The sequence below is a fragment of the Macaca fascicularis genome, chromosome 14 (genome assembly GCF_037993035.2).
Source record: "Macaca fascicularis isolate 582-1 chromosome 14, T2T-MFA8v1.1".
Taxonomy (NCBI): Eukaryota; Metazoa; Chordata; class Mammalia; order Primates; family Cercopithecidae; genus Macaca; species Macaca fascicularis.
Window position 1 is genome coordinate 116,635,898 of NC_088388.1, and position 20,575 is coordinate 116,656,472.

The following is a 20,575-nucleotide window of genomic DNA, read 5'->3' on the forward strand; positions in this document are numbered from 1 at the left end:
AGTGAGGCTCTGTTTCAAAGAGAGAGAGAGAGAGAAAGGAAAGAAGAAAGAGAAAAAGAGAGAAAGAAAGAGAAAGAGAGAAAGAGTCTCTTATGCCTATGGACACACAGCCAGTGGTAAACTAAGATGCAAAAGTGAACAACAAAACTGTTCTTGGGTGAATGACTTCTTGCAAGCGCCCCCGCCCCGAGCATGTTACACACATACCCTCAGAATGACGGCACAGCCTTCTCCTGTGCCACTGGGGCAGCAGGCGTCTTGTCCCTTACCTGCTTTGACGCGGATGTTGGGGCTCCGGATCTTGCCGGCAGCGTTCTCCGCGGTGCAGAAGTAGTCATTGTCGTGGATAAAGCTATTGAAGGCGGAGGGGGAGAAGGGGTAGAGCTGCAGCGTCCCGTTGGCGTGCACGTGCCGGATGTGCGGCACGTCGTAGATGTCGTCCCCCGTGGCCAGGTACCATCGAAGGGCCGCGCTGGGGGAGCCCGCGGCCGGGCAGGGCACCACCACCCCCACGGAGCTGGAAAAGGTCACCTGCTGCAAGGAGTCATTTACAAAGTAGAGGCTGGTGCCGACATCTTCAGGGCGGGCTGCAGGAGAGGCAAGGGGAGAGACTTGGTTAGCATGGGCTCTAACAATACCCACACAAGCCACGGAGGCTTGTGACAGGCTGCACTCATTCACCTGACCTTCAAGCATCAGTCATTCAGTAAGCACCTATCGGGCACTGACTATATAGCAGGCACTGGCAAAGGTGAATCAGACAGTTCCTGATCTATAGAAAACCCCAGCCTTCAGGTGCCGCGGCTCATGCCTGTAATTCCAGCACTTTGGGAGGCCGAGGTGGGCGGATCACCTGAGGTTAGGAGTTCAAGACTAGCCTGGCCAACATGATGAGACTCCGTTTCTACTACAAATACAAAAATTAGCCGTGCGCGCGTGCTTGTAGTTCCAGCTACTCGAGAGCATGAGGCAGGATAATCGCTTGAACCCGGGAGTCGGGGGTTGCAGTGAGCAGAGATCGTGCCACTGCACTCCAGCCTGGGCAACAGAGCAAGACTGTCTCAAAAAAAAAAAAAGAAAAAGAAAAAAAAAGAAAAGAGAAAAAGAAAAAGAAACCCAGGATTTTTGGAATTTGTTCAGAATCACACAGCTAGGTTACAGAACTAAAACGTGACCCCATTGCTCCTAAAGAGAGTTATAGTGCTCTTTCTACCGTCCCACAGATGAAAGTTGCAAAAGGTCTCAAGACCCTGCTCTGAGATGAATGGCTACAGGAGCCGGGATGCTCGCCTGGAATGGAAGATGGAAGAGTGCAGGAGACCCTGATAGCCAATTTGAGAAATGTGTTGCCACAGAGGACTGAATGAGGGCCAGCAGAAGAGTGGGTGGATAAGATCTAGACTAGGGCCAAAAGACCCAGCTTCTAAACTCAGCCCTGACACCATGTGACTGTGCAATTCCCTTCCTCACTCAGATCATCTGCTCCTTCACTTGGAAAGTGGAGGGAGAGGATGGGTAAGACTGCAAAGACCCCCTTCCATCTCTGACATGGTGCCATTCCAACCCTCAACCACATGGGAGAATGTTCTTATGATTACAGCTGGCAGTGGCAGATCCACCTGACTGGGAGGACTAGCCATCTGTTCCTCTTATCCCAGCATCAGGCCTAGATATTTCCTGCTCTTATCCCAGTAGCCCTGAATGTTGGAATCAAGGGGTGCCCCCCTTCCTCTTGAGGAGCCTGCCCCTTTAAGAAATCCACTGCCTAGCAAGTGGACACCAACCTAGAGGAAGAGAGGGCAGGGTCCCAGGTCTCTAGCTGGAAACCACTCCCTCTCCACCAGGAAGATCAACGAGCAAACAAACCACTCCGCTGCTTGTTTAAAGAACGTTGCAGGGGACCCAACTTGACCTCAATTTCCACAACTTTATAGGATGGGGGAGGGCCCACATCCGGCTATATTAATATTCTGGGCTTAACTCTGAGCCGAGCCTCCGGGGAGAATATACCAGGCAGCTCGTTGAGGAAGGCCATTAAGCCTCATTGGTCAGAGCAATTCACATCGTCTCATAAAAAGCTGTGATGAAGCCATTAGCAGACGTGCTGGAAAACACATTCGTGGGCTTCTTGCTGCGGTGTCAGGAGCATCCTCTTAGCAGCAAATGCATTTGCTGTCCCCACCAGGCACTGCACTCATAGCAGCTGAAAGGCACTTTCTTGGAGAAGGGAGCCACATGGCCTTGCCATTCTCCTCCTCATGCTGCCTACTCTTGTGACAGTCACAAAATTGGTGGCCGAGCAAGTCTGCTCTGCACAGGACCCTTAGAAGCTCTGGAAGCATGACTGACTTGCTGTGGCTAGAGTGTTCCCCAAGAGCATGAAATCATGCCATTTCACCAGGCAGCAAACTGAGGCTCGGGAGGTTTCTCTTAGAATACACACTTAGCAGGTCCCACTTCCAAGATTCTTCTCACTTTCTGAAAGCCTTCCTTACTGACATCCATTCAGCAAATATTTGTTAGGCATCTTCTATGTGTCAGGCACTGTTGCTAGGGACTTTACTTATATGACTTCTTTTAATTATCCCAACAACACTAAAACATAGGTACTATTAGTATCCCAGTGTACAGATGAGGAAACTAAGGCACTGAGAGATCAAAGCAACTTACTCAAGACCACAGAACTAGTAAGTGAGGGCACTGGGACACAGACTTGGGCAATTTGACCCTACAGTCACTCTCTTAACCATTCTGTGATGTATGACCACAGTATAACCACTGTAATAATAGAGGGGATTTTCACCTCCCTCAGACACAACTTGGCCACCAACTTCCATTTTCAGCTGGCCAAGAACACACAGGTGCACACACACATACATGCACATACACGACATGAACACTCCTTCCTGGGAGCGATTTCTGTTGGATTCTGGGCATTTCAGACAATACCTTGCTTTTGGAAACAGGGACATTGCTCGGGGGTCCTGGGTACCTCCTGAGAAACCTAGTTAATCAGGCACTCTCACCCTGGCAGCTTCATGGATTTGGGAGCCAAAAATCCATCACATTACAGAAAGACTCTATGGTGCCTGTAAATGGACTTAGGAAGCCGAGAGAATCCCTGACAAGGAGGAATTCAGGAATTGATTCATGTGAGAAGGTAAGTAAATTCTTAAGGCTAAGTATGATGTAGCCCTCTGTAATGACAATACCTCCAGCAATAATAATAGCCACCACTGACTTCATTGTTAACTACAGGCCAGGTTCTGTGCCAGGTCCATTCTAGATACTGTATTTATATTATACAGATATTATATTTAATCTTCATAATTCCCGAGGGGGTGTTATTATTTCCATTTTACTGATAAGGAAATTAGGACTCTGAGAAGTTCACTAACTTCCCCAAAGTGCTACAATGTGCAAATGCCAGAGCTGAGGCTAGAACCCAGTTTTGCCTTGCCTCAGAGCTGGGGGATGTACCTCCTGCTCTACTGCAGAAACTCCATGGAAGACAAATCAAACCACAGAATATGGTTTTTCAGGCTGGGTACTTTCCCCAACCCTTCCTCCACCCCAACCGTATTCCAAACACACATCCCACTCTCCTCTAGTGGCTGGAAATCCATTCCACTCTCCCTGCCTCCTGAGACGGCCACTTCCCAGGCCCCTTCTGCTCCCTCCAGGAGCATCAACCACAATGACAGTAGCCTTCCTGCACTCCTGGGCCTCGGATCTTGCCGAAGCCAAGGACACAAGGTTCCCAGCAACTACAAATGGGTAGATTTAATTGATGAATTGACTGGGATTGTCCAGCCACCTGTCAGGACTGATGAAAAGGCAGATTTATAGCAAAAGGCAAGGAGCCTCATATATCTCCCACCCTGGGATGTGAGCTTCTGTCTTCTGAGTCTGGGGGAGCAAGGGAGGATTAGACACACCATTCATTTCTGCGTACGGCTCTGACAGTGCATTGCCATTATGAAACATCACCCTCAGGTGTAAAACAATAGCATTTTGCACTTACATTGGGTTCATATTTTACCATCACAAGGCACCTGTCAGCTCAGAATGCAGAAACCCTTAAATAAGCATTAATTTAACCTCGCCCTACCTGCCAAGAGAAGGGAGTGAGCAAACACATAAAGAGGAAACTGAGGCACAGACCAGCAAATACCTCAAATCTCTGCTATGTGCCACATTGAAGGCTGGGCATATGGGCAGTGGGTAAGTGGCCACAGAAGCAATGGGTGTGTTCAGAACTCCAGGGAAAGAAGTGGGAGTAGTAGGAGCCTGACGTCCTCACTCTGGCCTCTACAGCAGGGGCTTCCCCTGCTGGAGTTTGGTGTGGCCTCTACAGCAGGGGCTTCCCCACCTTCTCAGACTCATTTGAATCTTCAGAGCAGTGGCAAAGCCCCAGAAAGCTCCCAGAGGGGCCCCAGACCCCTGCCTTGAAGTCTGACAGAACTACCTCCCCTCTGGGGGTTCACCCCTCACCTGCTGTGTGACCTCAGGCAAGCCACTTAGCCCTCCTGAGACTCCTTTACAAAAGGGCAGGATGTGATTGCACCATCTCAGCTGCCTCCCAGAGCTGCTGAGAGGGTGGAATGGAATGGGGCAGTTCTTGATTCCCCATGAGGATGTTCTAATATGAGATGGGGATTGTTCACTCTCCCTGAGGGGTCGAGGGTACCTAAGGTTACTGCAGGGATGAAAGGGCACAGCTCCACCCTGCAGCCCTGCAGAATTCCAAGCCCTCTCCAAACGCTACTTCCTCTCAACTGACTCCTGCACCCTTCAGTGTCCTCCTTCCCCAGTCACTTCTGATCCAGGGACCAGAGAAGACGTTCATCGCCTCAGGAGATATTTACCAAGCACCAGCCGCGCTGCACCACAGTATCCCAGGTACGGTGGGAGGCATCAAAGACAAGGAGAATTGCTCCACCTTCCAGGAGCTTATAAAGGAGATGGGGAACAGGAGAGGAGGTTAAACAATAGCACCTGGCCATGCATGAGGCCAGCTGAAAGCACTGATTTAGCCAAGAGCTATGGGGAGGGAAGGGGAAAGTTATTCAGCAGCCAGAGAAAAAGCGTTGGGAAGAGATAGGAGCTGAGCTGAGCTGGAAGACCTGGATAGGTGGGGTGACAAGGGGGGGCACTCCCAGAGAAGACAGCCCAACAACAGTGGGTGAGGCATGCATGTTAGGGGGCCCTGTGGAAACCTTGCAGGCTGGAGCAGTGGGTGGGTTTGGGGAGAAGAGGCGAAACCAGCTGGATTGGGTTTGGGGGAGAAGAGGCGAAACCAGCTGAATTGGGTTTGGGGAGAAGAGGCGAAACCAGCTGGATTGGGTTTGGGGAGAAGAGGCGAAACCAGCTGAACTGGGTTTGGGGAGAAGAGGCAGAACCAGCTGAATTGGGTTTGGGGTGGGGGGGGAGAAGAGGCGAAACCAGCTGAATTGGGTTTGGGGAGAAGAGGCGAAACCAGCTGAATTGAGTTTGGGGGGGGGGAGAAGAGGCGAAACCAGCTGAATTGGGTTTGGGGAGAAGAGGCGAAACCAGCTGAATTGGGTTTGGGGAGAAGAGGCGAAACCAGCTGGATTGGGTTTGGGGAGAAGAGGCGAAACCAGCTGGATTGGGTTTGGGGAGAAGAGGCGAAACCAGCTGGATTGGGTTTGGGGAGAAGAGGCGAAACCAGCTGGATTGGGTTTGGGGAGAAGAGGCGAAACCAGCTGGATTGGGTTTGGGGAGAAGAGGCGAAACCAGCTGGATTGGGTTTGGGGAGAAGAGGCGAAACCAGCTGGATTGGGTTTGGGGAGAAGAGGCGAAACCAGCTGGATTGGGTTTGGGGAGAAGAGGCGAAACCAGCTGGATTGGGTTTGGGGAGAAGAGGCGAAACCAGCTGGATTGAGTTTGGGCCTCAGTGGTGGAAGACAGTGAGGGTCCAAGGCAGTGGGGGATACTTGGAGGTTTGCAAGCTTGGGAAAGCAAGGTTTGAGGTGTCCAGCAGTCCCCGACAGTGGCGCCTGAGGTTATCCAAGTCCTTGTAGTCCTCATGTCTAACTTCTGTGGCATTTTGGCTGGACATCTATTTCCCTAAAGTCTTATTGGCCTAAGGGTGTGGAGTCCCCGAAAGAAAGGAGACTAACATTTATGGAGCGCCTTCTTGTGCCAGGCACCAGGCTTGGCCATCTAATCCCCACACAAAGGTATGAGGCAGAGGGCCCGTTAGCCTCATTTTAAGGGTGAGGAAGAGGAGGCTGAAGGAGTCGACATCTCCAAGATCCTACAGCCAGGAAGAGACAGAGTCAAAATTCAACCAGCTCCAAACCCGAGCTTTTCCCATCACATCATTGAGTTCAAAGTTTGGGCTCTGACGAAGTTTCCCCTCATGTCTTCTCTCCAAGCTGGTCCCAATTTGGAAAGCAAATCCCCTGACAGAGACTCCTCCTTTCCCTTCCAATCTCAGTCACTCCCCGCAGCTCTTTCTTCCCTCTGCAGACAGAACCAGGCATATTTACCGAAAGAAAGAAGAGGAGGGGGAACACTTCATAAATAGAGAGACACTCAGATCAACAGCAAAGCTTCTTCTGGTTAAAGAGGGAAATGGATTTTTAATAGAAAATGGAAGTTATGGGCTTGGTTGTCATGTGACAGACGCCCAGACTTCAGCCCATTTAATCTTCTCTGCCGTTTAACATTGAGCACCACCCCGATGCTGTGTTTCGTAAAACAGGCTCCAAATTGCTAGGAGATTAGAAGTGTGGAAATAGCACAGCAATATTTTTAAACCAGAAATCGCCCCCAGGCATTTGGACTGCCTGCCCCCAGGGTCACCGCTGAAACCTAAGTATCCACTGCATCAACTCGCTTGCCAGCCCTCCACCGCTTGGGTATCAAGATTAGTTTTGCAAAGGGAACTTCAGCCCCATGTATGTAACCCCTGGGGCTCCCACCCCACCTGCCTGTGTGGGATGGGGGTGTCTGGCTGCAGTGGGAGGAGCTGGCTGACTGAGGTTGCTCTGAGGTGCACACTGAATTACCCCCATGTCATCATCTGTAATCATTGTAAAGGACAACCTGAGGGGACTGAAATCTTAACACCTCGCCACCTCCACTGGGAGATGAGTCATTTTGTTCTCTTCCCTTACAATATTTACTCGTCTCATTCACTGGACTTTTCATCCAGGAGTATCTGCCAGCGCTGGGACCCCTGCAACATTCCCTCAGAGACAGGCAAGATCCTTCAAGAGGCAGCCTCACCCGGGCATGGCAACCATTTGTAGGAGAGGTCGTGGATCTTCAGGGGAGCAGGGGGCAGGGGACAGGAGGAAGGGTCAGGGCCAAGGGGACAGTAGGTATCCCCTCCCGTGAGGGCCATTAGCTTCCTGAGGGCAGTGACTGTCTAGTCACCACTCTGTCTCCTGGGCACATACGAGGCACACAGTACAGTGGTGAAAAGGCCACCTCTGGTGCCAGGCTCCCTGGGTTTGAATCCCTGCTCTGTCACTTACAAGCGGTGTGTGTAACCCCAGGCAAGATTGCCTCGCCTTTCTGTGCCTCAGTTTCCCCATCTATACAAAGGTGGTGACAATATCTACCTCAAGGGTTATTATGGTTGGATGAGTTAATACATATGAAGAACTTGGGACAGTTTTTGGTGTATGTAAGTGCCTGGCACCACCTAAGTATTTGTGGCTGTCGTTACAAGCATTATCATTATAGCAGGCAAGCAGTAAGTATTTGTGGGAAAAGTGAATCATTGTGCAACAAATAGTTACTGCTCACCTATGATGATAATAATAATAATAACCTAAAACTGTCGTTCTCAAACATCAATATGCATAAGAATCACCTAGAGAGCTTGTTAAAAATGCAGAGTCTTAGATAACAGATTCACCAAGTCTGTCATAGGACCAGAAATTCTATTTCTGAGACTGGTGTTCTCTGTCTATACTGAGAGTAACAACTTTGGAAAAGTAGATTTGCCATCCTGGACTTCTGTATTTCCTTTCCCAATGACAGCCGATCGTCATCTGCTTGGCTGACAAGACCCTACCACCACATTAATTAACTTAATTTGGCAATCAAGATAAGCAAACAATAGTGGTAGAATCAATAGCAACAGAGCATTGCAGTAGCCACACAGCTTTTGCTAACTCCCAGGCCTTACGCAGAGTTCTTCATGCAGATGTGAGCTGGAGAGTTTTCTCGGATTGATTTGCAAGGTTGATTACTTCACTGTATTTCCACACAAAGCTTTTCATGGGAGATGTAGTCTGTGCCCCCACTCTGATGGTTCTCATCCCAGAGGTGGAAAAATTGGGTCCAGAAAGGATCAACCAGTAGGGTGATCCTCCCACCAGCTCACCCACCAAGTCCATTCAAAACCCAGAGGACGACCAGCCAGACGATGTCTTGCTGCTTCACTAAAAACCTTTTATGTTGCATCCACATCTTGGAAATAGTCTGAGCCCAGACCCTGGGAAGGAGAAGGTTGAGTCTCCCAGACAGCATCAGAGCATGTACCAGGCAGCCTGAGCTGGTACGGTCCTTGGACAAGAGGGAGCAGCGGGCCAAGTCCTATGCTCTCTGCCTGTGATGTCCACCCAATCTGGTACACCTGCTCCACCACTACCTTCCCCATCACAGTGCCTTGTTTGTTTGTTTGTTTGTTTTGAGACGGAGTGTCACTCTGTCACCCAGGCTGAAGTTCAGTGGCACCATCTTGGCTCACTGCAACCTCCACATCCCAGGTTCAAGACATTCTCCTACCTCAGCCTCCTGAGTAGCTGGGATTACACGCATGCGCAACCATGCCTGGCTAATTTTTGTATTTTTAGTAGAGATGGGGTTTCACCATGTTGGCCAAGTTGGTCTCGAACTCCTGACCTCAAGTGATCCGCCTGCCTCGGCCTCCCAAGGTGCTGGGATGACTGGTGTGAGCCACCACGCCTGGCTTCATCATTTCTTTTTAGCATTTGTTCTGTGCCAGGCATGGTGGGAAGCCTTTTTCTGGCATTATTGCACATTTAGTTCTTACAACAGCTCTTGGATGTAGCTACTGTTCAAGACCCCATTTTACAGATAGGAAGACAGGCTCTTAGGTCAAATAATTTCCTGGTGTTGCACAGTTCATAGTGGCAGAGCTGCATTTCACATCTTTATGCCAGGATGTGTGGCTCAGCAGGCAGGTGACAGGCTAGATTGAGACCATCCCCACAGTGTGAGCACACTGTAGGGGGATTTTCTGACAAAAGAGAGCAACTGGGGTATGATAATTCAGAATTATTTGGGAATCTCCCTGTCATTAGACATTCCATCCCTCCCCCAACTAAACGTCGGCAGCTCCCCACCCTAGTCATTGAGATGACCAAAAAGCACCCCCACTTCCAATCCCCATGCAAAGCACAGCTCACGTGTCCTCCCTGTGTCCATCAGAAACACGGGTGGTTTTGGTGTTTGTTTTTAAGATTCTTAGCACAAACAGGGTTTCTGTGACCAGCAACCAGAAACCTGCGAGGTCCAGTGGAGACGCAGCTATCCTTCAACCTCCAAGGCCCTGCGCCATCAGCTCCAGGAGAAGTTATGAGCAACAGCTGACTGTCGGACAGACTCTTTAATCTTCCAGCCCTTTCTAGACAGGGCCTGTCAAAGGAAGGTCCCTTATGGCCAAAAGTTCTTTCCAGGGAGTCAGCTCAGACAGCACAGTTGTCCCCAGAGAATCCTAGATTTAGATTGTTAATGCTTGAGGGACTTAAGAGATTATTTTGTCCAATCTCTTCCATTCACAAGGCCTAGAGAGGTGGAGTCATTTACCCCAGGGACATAGCTCACCAGCATCCCAGCTGGGGCTACAGTGCTGTCTCCAGTGTTCTCTCAGCTCTGGCCACCCTGCTGTCAGAAAACTAGCCATTGCGGAACTCAGGAGCACCATGAAGCACTGAAACGATGTCATATGAGGGTGTATCAGAACAACCAGGGATGCTGCGTGTCCAGAGGAGGGGCCTCAAATGGGCAGGACATCTGCCTGTCATAGTCACAGGGCTGTCAAGTGGAAGAGGGCTTTGCCTTGCTCTGTGTGGCTGAAGCAGTGACATCAGGACCAGTGAGTAGAAGGTCTAAGACCACAACAGGGTTTGACTCATTCTAAGGGTGAGCTCTGTCATAGTCAGAGCTGTGTGGCCAGGAAGGGGCTGCCTTGCAAGGAAGGAGTCCCTGTCACGGGAAGTACTAGTGCAGAGAGAAAAAGACGCCGGGTGGGAAAGCTGCAGAAGGGGTCAACCTCTGATTAGGGACAGATTCCACAGCCTTAAAGATGCCTTCCAACCCTGCAAGACTTTTACCCAAGGTGATCACCTGAATCTCCCTCTCCCACCCCTAACGCAGGGGTCCCAGACTCTCTCATACCCCATGACTGCGGGAGGGTCACCCTAGAAGCAGGGTGTCCACCAGCCTTGACGCGGCGAGTTTTCAGGGATTCCAATGAGTGCTGTGACCTTAAATGGGGGTCTCATAAGATGGGACTGTGCTTATTGCTCTTCCCACAAAAACTGTGGATTCCCTGCAGGGAGAATGTCCCTTCGGGGGAATTGGTCCAGAGGACTATGGACTACACTTGCATCTAAGAACCTTGGAGGGGGATGGGAGGAGGGGAGCAGAGATAGGCTTCTTCCCACTCCCACTGCCACTGGGGCCACAGGGGATCTGCCAAGTTTGCTCCAGGAAGACTATTGCCAGCCTGGCTGTGCCTCATCAGCTGTTCCCCATGATGCTGAAAAGCAAAGCTAGGAAAATTCTCCATATGTTGGGGCCCGCGGAGGGGGAGACAGCCACAAACAGCTGTGAGACCTTCATCGTTCCTGTATGATGAAATGACAGTAATTATGCCTCACATTTCAGCAGAGCATTCATAAGGCTAAAACGGGTTTGCTGTGGTTTTTACATGTGTGTGTTCATATGTTGCCTCATTCCGTATACAAAGCACTGTCACATGATGTACATTTTTGTGCCCCTCATTCTTATTTATGCACATATAGAGTAACAACTGCTCTGTAGGATAGCCAGGACGGGTAATTTTGCCCATTTTACAGATTACAAAATAAAGGTACATGAACCATTAGGCAACTTGCCCAGGTAAGACAGGCTGAGCTTTGTTTTTTAGGCCCATGGATAATGTTCTTTCCAACACACAGACACACACACACACACACACACACACACACATATGCACGTGCAAACACACATGCATCTCTTTATAATCAGTTTAATGGATATGCAACTAACTAGCATTTGAATAATTGTTGTTAATGAAGATGGTGACCTTGGAAACTGTCGGTGCAAGCATCATGTAAAGACAGGGCACAGGGAGTGCGGCAGGGCAGCTGAACGAACGAGGGGAGCAGGAGCTGGAGTGGCATGGGTGGTCCCCAAGGCTAATGCCATTCACGCTAAAGCAGCACCCGACAAACATCTGTTTAACAAGGCACGCAGGCTGTGGAGCCCACACCCTCCCCAACATGTAAGATCCCACAGGCCATGGCCTGCCATAGGCAGCACTTGACCTCTGGGTCACATGCTGCTTCCCTGTGACAGACTGGGTCATGGAGGGAAGAGAAGTCTCAAAGTCACAGGCTGCCAAGAGTGTTCTCTATATGCAAAACTGCCTGTGAAACAGAGGTTCATCTCAGCAGGGAGAGACACAGAAATACATCCAGCAACAGTTATGAGGGCTCGCTTTGTGAGGAGTGCTTACACAGGCTTTATGGCATGAACTCCAGAATAGTTCTTACTCTGGCCAACCATGGTAGAGATTTAACAACCAACCCCAGCCTTCCTTTGGCAGATATGAGACCAACCTTTGCCTCACCTCAAATCCAAGTCTGGAGCCAACCTAAGCCTTCTCTGTCTCCACTGATGGCCAGGGGAAGGGAGTATGCTGGGCACCCAAGGGGCACTCAGGTGCCCACATGGCCTCAGCTATCTTACTGAAGGAGTCCTACATGCTACCCAACTAGGTGATGGATGCAAGGAGTTGACGTCCCCTGTCCTGGCCACTACTCAGTCTTTCTTATCGTTATAAAGTCTAAGCCAGCTGGCTTGGCCAAAAATGTGGCTGATTAATTAAACTGCTTAAGGAAGGATCTGATGACGCACTCTGGAGAGGGGGCAAGGAGAGGAAGGTAGAGGCAATGTGGAGGAAAAAGTATAGGTTTAATGTTTATTGAGCACTATGTTCTGGCTACTTGATATGCATTATTTTCTTTAATCCCATTTCAAAGCTGGAGAAAGTGGGGCTCAGAGAGGCCCAAAGTTACATGGCCAGTAAGTGCAGAGCCAGGATGTAAATGAAAGATTTGCCTTGACTCCAAATTTCTACCATGCTAGTGGGTTGTAAACTTTTTTTATTTTTCATTCTACTCCAATATATGAAACTGGAGAATGAATAAAAGCTCTGGTTGAAAGAATGGCAGTGAGAACAGGGCAGGTGGTGCTTGAAGCTCTGCCCTCTGGCCTTCCCCCTCTCTACCTCCATCCATCCCCTGAGGCTCCACCTTACCCCTTAGGCGTCCATACCACATCCCTTGGAAACCTTTGTGGGCTCCGGTGGGCCAGGCCCCTTCTGGATCAGTGGATGTGCTGAAAAATACTCTGGGAAGGCTTTGGAGCAGCACCTGCCATGGTAGTATCCTCTCAGGGCCCTGGAAATGCAGACAAAACCACTCCCGAGGCCACACTCCCACTGCAGCATCCCAGCTGGCTCGCTAGGAGGGGCCGCTCAGCTCTCCTGAAGTGCTCACTCCTTAAGCATCACTCCAGACTCTTGACACGCCCTTCCCTCAGTGACCGCAGTGCCTGTCCTCCCTCTGCCCTGCCAGAACCAACCCACATACCTGAAGCTGCCCTAGGAGAGGTGGAATGAGAAGCTGGTGCTATTTCTTTCATCCCTCTGAAGCCACAACCACCTCCCAGGCTAGGTGTTGACAAACCAGGAGGGTGAAAGAACATTCCGCCTCACTTCATACCCCCATGCCATCAGCCACTGCCTCACCACCTGCTGATGGCAGCCCTAGGCACCCAGTTCCCTGCATTCTAGGGGTGCACCCACCAGGAAGCTAATGCAGGCCCTGGATTTCTATAGCTAGTTTGCCCCTCCCTTCACCCTCTTCTTCCTGCAGCATGAGAGGCGCAACCCACATCCCAAGTTGGGTCTACTTTACGATGTCTTGGCCCATTTCTACCCACCCTACTCCAATATCCCCAGTGCCACTGTCTGTCCTTGGATAGGGGTGGTGGGAGCTCTGGGGCTGCCTTGCCAGATGGTGAAGCCAGTGCTGAGCACTGGAGGCGCATATGGGAGGCAACAAAATCTAGGAGACAGAAGCATTACCGATACCAGTCCTTCTCCCAGCTCCGGCCCCACCCCCTTCCATGCAAGGAGGAAGCCACTGCCTGGCTGCTACTGAGGTTGAGATCAAGATGCTACTCACAGAGGGCACAGCTTTTGGCCTGGCTAGGTGAGCATACAAATCCATATGCAGATTATATGCAAATCTGGGGCGTGCCCTTGGGTTCCTGGCGCCCTGCCATCGCTGCTGCCTGTAGCTCACACCCTATTCATGCACCTGGGTACCCGCTAGAATCGACTGGGCTGGGAGCTGAGAAAGCGCTTCAGGAACTAGGGGATATTTTCTTGACTACTTCAGAGGTCGCCCAGAAAACAACTCCTCCAAGATCATGGAGGAAGGAAGAACCTCCCAGCCTGGAACTCATATCCCTGCAGAAAAGCTCTCTGAGCATCTGCCCTCCCCTCTCTTCATCTACAATTAAATCATCCCTCACCAGCCAGAGCAGGGTACCAAGTAAGTGGCAAGGATGGAATTCTAAGACATAGAGAAGGTCAGCAAGGCTTGAGCTCTGCACCTCTCTGTCATAGGCTAACAGCCCATGGGGTGCTCTGGGCAGACCTTGGCCCTGTGTTTGGGGGCTCCCAGCCAGCCTTTTGGGGTCCTGCTTCTCTAGCAAGCTCTCCCTGGGCCAAAGCCCTGCCTGCTTGCCCACGTCCCTTCTGATCCTCATCCTAAGAAAACTAAGCCTCTCTGGCCAGTCCCCTGGGATCTGTTCAACTTAAGCGCTGCCTTTGGGTCCACTGCTTACTTGCTTTTTGTTTCTAATTGAGCTCCCCATTCCACTGCAGAAATATATTAAAGGCAGCTGGCTTTGATGCCCAGAAAAAAGAAGCATCAGAAAGGCTTGTCGGGCATCATGGCACTGCCAATCTCCCTCATGTTATTCTAGCAACCGGGGTCTCTCTGCCACTCACCCCCTCCCCAGTATTCACTGGCCCTTCACCTCTCTCCCCTAAGTTGTGTTTGCCATTTCAAGATTTTAAAAACACATTTCCCCATCGCCCCCCCTCCCTTTTTTTAATTAGACACTGAACAGAATGTTGGAGATTTTCTTAATGGCCTGACGAAGGCTTTTAATTTGGTCTTCTCAAGAGAGAAGAACCATGAGTCCCCATCGGAGAAGTTGGGGTGGGAAATGAAAAAATCAATGCAATCCATTATTTTGGCTTTTAGAAAACAGGAATTTTAGTGCTGGGGAAGCTTGTTCTTTTACACAGTAAAAATGCAAATGCAGGCAACACAGATGCTGGCACGCTGGATGGAACAACGGAGAGCGCCTCGCCGGGGTTCATCCGGCTGCCTAAACCTGGATTTGTTTTGGCAATAATAAGGCAGTTATTGGAGACTTGATAACCGATGATTAAAACCCCTTCCCAGTTTAGTTCTAGGGAATCGGTCCGAGCTCAGGCATCATTTTAAAAAAAGGTATTTTGAGAGGAATGGAAATAACAGAAGCTTAAAACACATTCAATAACTGCTTAATTCCATCCAGAGGATGCTCCATCTCATCCTGTTTTCTTCTCTCTCTCCCTGCCTCCTCCCGCTCCTCACAGATGGACGTACAAATTATTGCAAGAGGATATTGTTTTCTGTAACAGGCTCGAACATTCACATTTACATTTTCCTTGGTGCCGCGGGGGTGACTGGCAACGGGAGAGAAAATACACCAAACCCCATCTTTCTTGCCGTCTCCGCATCACATCTTCCCCGAGCCGCCTCTGCCACCCCCTACCACGCCACCCCAAGCAGAACAGGCCCCGGGGACCAGCCTGGCACCTAAGACCCAATTAAGGCACCAAGGAAAAGAAAGGCCTGTCTGGCGAGGTGCCCTGGCGCCCAGCAGACGCTGGAGCCTCTGAATCGCAGGGGCACCAGGCTCTGCAGACCCAAAGGCCACTGAGGGGCCGCCACAACTGGCACCTCCCGCCCGCTTACAGGTCCAAGGCCACTGGCAACTTCCCTCTCGAGTTGGACAAGATTTTGCCCCTTGGCTGTCCTGTTGCCTTCTGGGCCTTTCTGCACCCCCACCCCCATCTGCTCCCGCCCTATCAAATAGCTCGGCTTCATTTATTAATGCCAGGCTCCTGGAAGGGGGAGGGGGGCGTCCTTCCGGTATTTGCTGAGGGGCCTCCTGCAGTCCTGGGGAATGGGCTGTCCTGGAAGATGTCTCCAGAGAGTGTTGTGGAGGCATGGGGGAGTTGGGGACAAAGCCGGGCTAGAGTGTGGCAGCGGCTTGGGCCTGTGCTTTCTCGCCTGACAAATTGGGAAAGGGGATGGGGGTTGGAGAGAGAGCTATCGAGAGAGAAAGCCGCTCCTCACCTTATGTATTTTTAATATTAATGTAATTAAAGCTGCGAGCCGAGCCAGCCTGCGGGGGCGGAGGGAGGCAGGAAGAACCTGGGGAGAGGGAGACTGGGGTTCGGGGGTGGGGCTTGAACAGGAGGCAGGCTTCTTGCTCTGCTAAGGTAGGATGAAGGAGTGTGATGCGGGGGGCAAGGGGTTAAACAGCAGAGACCAGCCTTGGTGTGTAACCCGGGGGGACCCCACTGAGCCTGAAAAACTCAACTACTTTGTCCACGATTTTGGATGCCACCCTTCCTTGTCCCGCAATCCGATCGCGCAGTAAATGCCATGCCAGCAGTATCTTGGCCTTGAGTCTAGCTTTGACCCGGCGGTATGTACAAATAAGGGTTATCCTCCTTCCCCCAGCCCACGGTGTATCGCAGTGGGCTCCGGCAGGCTGCAGACTCCAGACCCCTGGAGCACCAGCAGGGCAGGGCTGGAACCCTCCCCGGGCGCCAACGCTCCGCTGGAGTGCCCTTCCTCATCGCCTGGGGGTCAAGAGTTGCCGCCCGACCAGGGCAACAGCCGGGGCAAAGGAAGAGAGAAGCCGCCCCGGGGAGCGAAGGAGAAAAGTTAGAGGGCTGAACAGGTGATGCTGAGCTTGTTGGAGCGTGTGTGCTCTACCGCGCAAGGGCGCGGAGTTCGGCCGCCTCATCTCCCGCCATCTGCGCTCCCCGGGGCACGTCCTCTGCGATAGCCTGGAAGCCCGACTACTTGCGCCTGCCTGGTCCCGACTCAGTGCACAGGTGACTTCAGTCGGAAATGTCTGCCCTCTTCCAACCTCCTGGTCCCGGCTACCTCGCGGATCAGGTACGCTGCGCCCCAGCCACAGGTCTGGACATGCCGGCCACCTGGACCCACCCCCAGCAACCCTCTCTCTCCAGGAAGAAGGACACGCCCCCCAGCCTGAAGACTTGTCCCCAGGCCCAACTGGCCAGGCGCGGAAGCGGAGAATCTCGCACCCTGGGGTGCGCTGCCCGAGGTGGCCACGGTGGCGCACCAAGCCGGGGCTAGCGCCCGGGGCAGAGGGGTGAGGTGGGGCCGGAGGAGGGTGACCTCTGGGTTTGGAGAACAAACTTGCTATCGGAGGGACCTCCAGCTCTCCGGACTCTCACTATCCCCACCCTGCCTCCAGCCAATGCGCGGATAAGCGCCATGCGGTGAGCCAACATTCGCGCCAGGGCTGGGGTCCGCGGCAGGAGAGGGGCGCACGCACATAGCGGAGACATCAACCGCCGAGTCCGAGGCCCGAATAAGCGAGGATTCCTAGGTCAAGAGTCACGGCCTGAGGAACCCTCGACTCGGAGGGCACTCCGGGGTCCCAGCGCCACCAAACCGCAGGAAGCGGGCAAGGGGCTGGGGGAGGGGTCCAGGGCAGAACTGCCGCCCGGCGGGGAGCCAAGAGATGAGGGGCTCCTTCGCCACCACCCCTACGGGCGTGCCCCAAAACGGCAGACGCGGGTGACTGGCGGAGCGGTCGGCAGCTGACTCTCACTCGGCCCCTGTCAGGGTGCCTGCCCCGCCCCGCTGCGCCCCACCCGAGGCCTTGCACCCCGTTGGTCCCCCCAGGCACCTGGAGCCCGTCAGGCACCCCGCCTCGCCGCCAGCCGCGCCACCCTGGCCCCGCCGCCTCCGCTGCCCAGCCGCCCGCGCAGGTCTCACCTTTGTGTAAAGAGTCCAGGAGCAGGAGGAAAGTTACCAGCCACATGCCATAAAGAGGCCCTATTCTCCGGGGAGGTGGTCCTGTGGCCGGCCGTGCGGCAGCGCCTCTCCCCCGCTCAGCGCGCTCCCAGCCGCCCGCACTCCGCGCCCCGCTCTCTCTGCTCCTCAGCCCAGCGCTCGGCTGCGGCGGCGGCTCCTCCCTCCTCGGCTCCCCGGCTCCTGTCATCCGCGGGGCTGGGCTAGGCGGCCGCTCTCCCCGCCCCCCCGCGGCACCCCGCGTGGTGAGCGCCGCGCGAGCCCGGAGCCCAGACGGACCCCAGCCCCACAAGCCCAGGAACAGGGGCGGCGGCCCGGGCCAGAAGGCCCCGACCCGGCTCCGCTGTCTGAGAGGCGAGGGGTCCCTGTCACCCACCGACTTGGAGCCTGTGGTAGCACACAGGCATGTGTCATCCATGTGCCAAGAGCCTGCCATGCCTCGGCCAAGGACGCCCGGTTTCTACTGGCCTAAGTCACCTGGGACACGAGCTTCCTGCCTCTTTCGGACTCAGCTTACCCCCCGGGAGGAGCATGGATGCTCTGGGTAGAATCCCAGGCTTTTTAGTGCTGTCTGGTGCTACTCCCCACCCCAAAGTTCGTAGCTGCCCTTCCAACCCCTCGTGACTTCCGCAAGCCTGCCCTCCGGAGAGCCCTAGATGAGTCCAGCCACCCCCTGGCACGATGTTCAAATTTTCCTCAGCACTTGGCACATTGTGACTATTTAAACAATTATTTGCAATGAGCAGTTTAATGTCTACTCTACCTATGTATCTTCCTTCTTCATCTTCACCTACCCACCCCTCTAGCTTTCTTGCGGGACAGAAATTGGCTTATTCCTTACACTCATCTTTATGAAGTTGGCATAGAATAGGACTGGAGTGAGGGCGTCTTCTCAGTGACCAAATGAATGTTGAGAACCTGCTGTGTCAGGCACTGGCTCAGGCACTGGGGACTCAAGCATGGCTGAGCCAGGTCTGCTGTAAAAGGTCAATATGGTTGGAAAGCCCTCCTTTTGTCTTAATTCGAAAATAAGAGGGTACATAGAACCCAGAGAAGGGATCTAGCTACCCCTGAGAATGGCCTGTGAGCCAGGACTGGAGCTCCCTTTGCAGGGTCATGGAAGCTGCTTTGAGTATGCCCTGACAATTTGGCTGCACCTGGGCACACTCCAAAGTGTGGAGTGCGAAGTTTGGAGGGAAAGAAGGGGGCCGCTGGCTAGCTGCATTTGCCAGAGGAAGAAAATTTACTTCTTCGAAATGTGTGGCCTAAGTTCACACAGGAGAATTGGAACTCCTCACTCCCAGATTTTGCCAAAATATCCCTAGAAATTTTAACTAAATTTTGAAAAGTGTGTGTTTTTTATATGTTAAAATACACATAACATAAAATTTACCATTTAACCTTTTGAAGTGTACTATTCTGTGGCATCAAAAACATTCACGATGTGCAACCATCACCACTTACCATTTCCAAAACTTTTTCATCATCCCAAACAGAATCCTGCACCCATTAAATAATAACTCCCCCTTCTCCTCCCCTCCCCCAGCTCCTGCAACCACCATTCTACTTTCTGTCTCTATGAAGTTACTTATTCTAGGTACCTCATAAGTGAGATCATAAAGTATGTATCCTTTTGTGCCTGGCTTATTTCATTCAGCATAATGTTTTCAAGGTTCATCCTTTAAACGGGTGAGAAAAACCGGGCTTAGCTTGTTCAAGGCCACCGAGTTTGTATCAGAAGCAAGACTAGAACCCAGGCCTCCCGACTCCAGAGCAGAGCTTGCTCTATAAGCTGCTGCATCCCTCAGTGGCTCAGCTCCTCCATGCGAAATCACCACCCTGAAACAATTTGCAGGATGTGTCTTGTCATCTGGAAACACAGGCATAGAACAGAGATGGGGGGACAGACTGCAGGAGGTGTTCGAGATGACCCAGACCAATCTTTTGCTTTATAGATAAGGAAACTGAAGCCCAGAGTGGGGAAGCCATGAGCCTATCTGAGGTCACGCAGGGAGTGACAGAGCCCTCACATTTCCAGTCTTCTGTCTTAGCTCCCATCTCCCACCGCCGCCAGGCTGCTGGCTCATTCTTCTACCACGCCGCTTCCCTTCTAAAGGGAACGGTCATTGAGAGGAATCCAGTTATTTAAAACTAAGCCTATTGACCCAGAGCACCTGGTCAGACTATGCCTAAAATAAACCGCTAAGGCAGACAGGATGAAAGGGGCTGCTGTCTGCTGGGAGGGGATCTGAGTGGGCCTGGGGGTATCAGCACAGCTGCTCCGTGCCCCACACGCTGGAAGTAGAGAAGGACCCTCCTCTTTGCATCCACTCCAAGTACCTCTACAACCTGAGTGTAGGAGGTTTTATGCTAGTTACACGCAGTGGGCTTTAAAGAACCACAACATGTGCATTACCTGAAGGGCGAGGTCATTCATTGTGCCGGTGACTACAGTCTGGCTGTCCCTGGGAGGTGACATATATGTGGAAATAAAGGGGTGGTCAGGTGGGGAGAGCAGACCTGAGGACCCCTCTGGCAAAAGGAAGCTTTTTAATGTCATGGTTAAGAGCCTGGCTTTGGAAACAGCAAGAGACGAGTTCTCAGCCCAGCTCTACCAATTGCCAGCTGTGTGCCTGGGAAATGTATGCGTGCCAAGCTGCAGTTTCCTTACCGGTGGAATGGGGACATCCCCAGCATCTGCCTTGGAAAGTCATAGCGAGGATTAACTAAGACAAGCCCCATGGCTGACACATCGTGAGCACAGGTAACTATCATGAATGGGAATGGCTTTGCTCACAAGGACCTTGACCTGTGGGAGCTGGGAGGAGGGAACTGTGGGATGTTGGGATTATATCGTGCATTCCATGCTGTGACAAGGCCAGAGCCAAGGAGCTGGAAATCCAGGCAAGAGGCTGTAGAAACACGGAAGGTGCACGTTGAGGCTGGAAGGGCCTGTAGAAATGTCTAACAAAAGAAGGACCTGAAAAATAGGCAGGTCAGGCCTGATGCTTTTTGTGTTTCCCATTGATTTTGTTCTTCCTTAGTATCTAGGGAAATATCTTTGAAAATGACAGGTTGGCTCAGATATATCCAGAAGTCTCCTCTTCGACAGGAATTATATTAGGGGTGGG

The 20,575-nt window shown here is 52.1% G+C and overlaps 1 protein-coding gene across 3 annotated transcripts in view; it reads right to left on the minus strand.

Annotated features, from left to right (window-relative positions):
- The window catches only part of DSCAML1 (DS cell adhesion molecule like 1), a 365,882-nt gene extending 348,314 nt beyond the window's left edge, over positions 1-17,568 (minus strand). For 2 of the 3 annotated variants that reach the window (XM_065529021.1, XM_005579765.4), the window contains exons 1-2: positions 17,409-17,568; positions 270-587 (exon numbers count right to left, since the gene is read on the minus strand). In XM_065529021.1, the coding sequence (XP_065385093.1) occupies positions 270-587; positions 17,409-17,454 (364 nt within the window). In that variant the 5' untranslated portion in view covers positions 17,455-17,568. The remainder of the gene's footprint in view (positions 1-269; positions 588-17,408) is intronic. The other variant, XM_065529022.1, reaches the window with a different exon arrangement.
- Between the last annotated feature and the right edge of the window lie 3,007 nt (positions 17,569-20,575).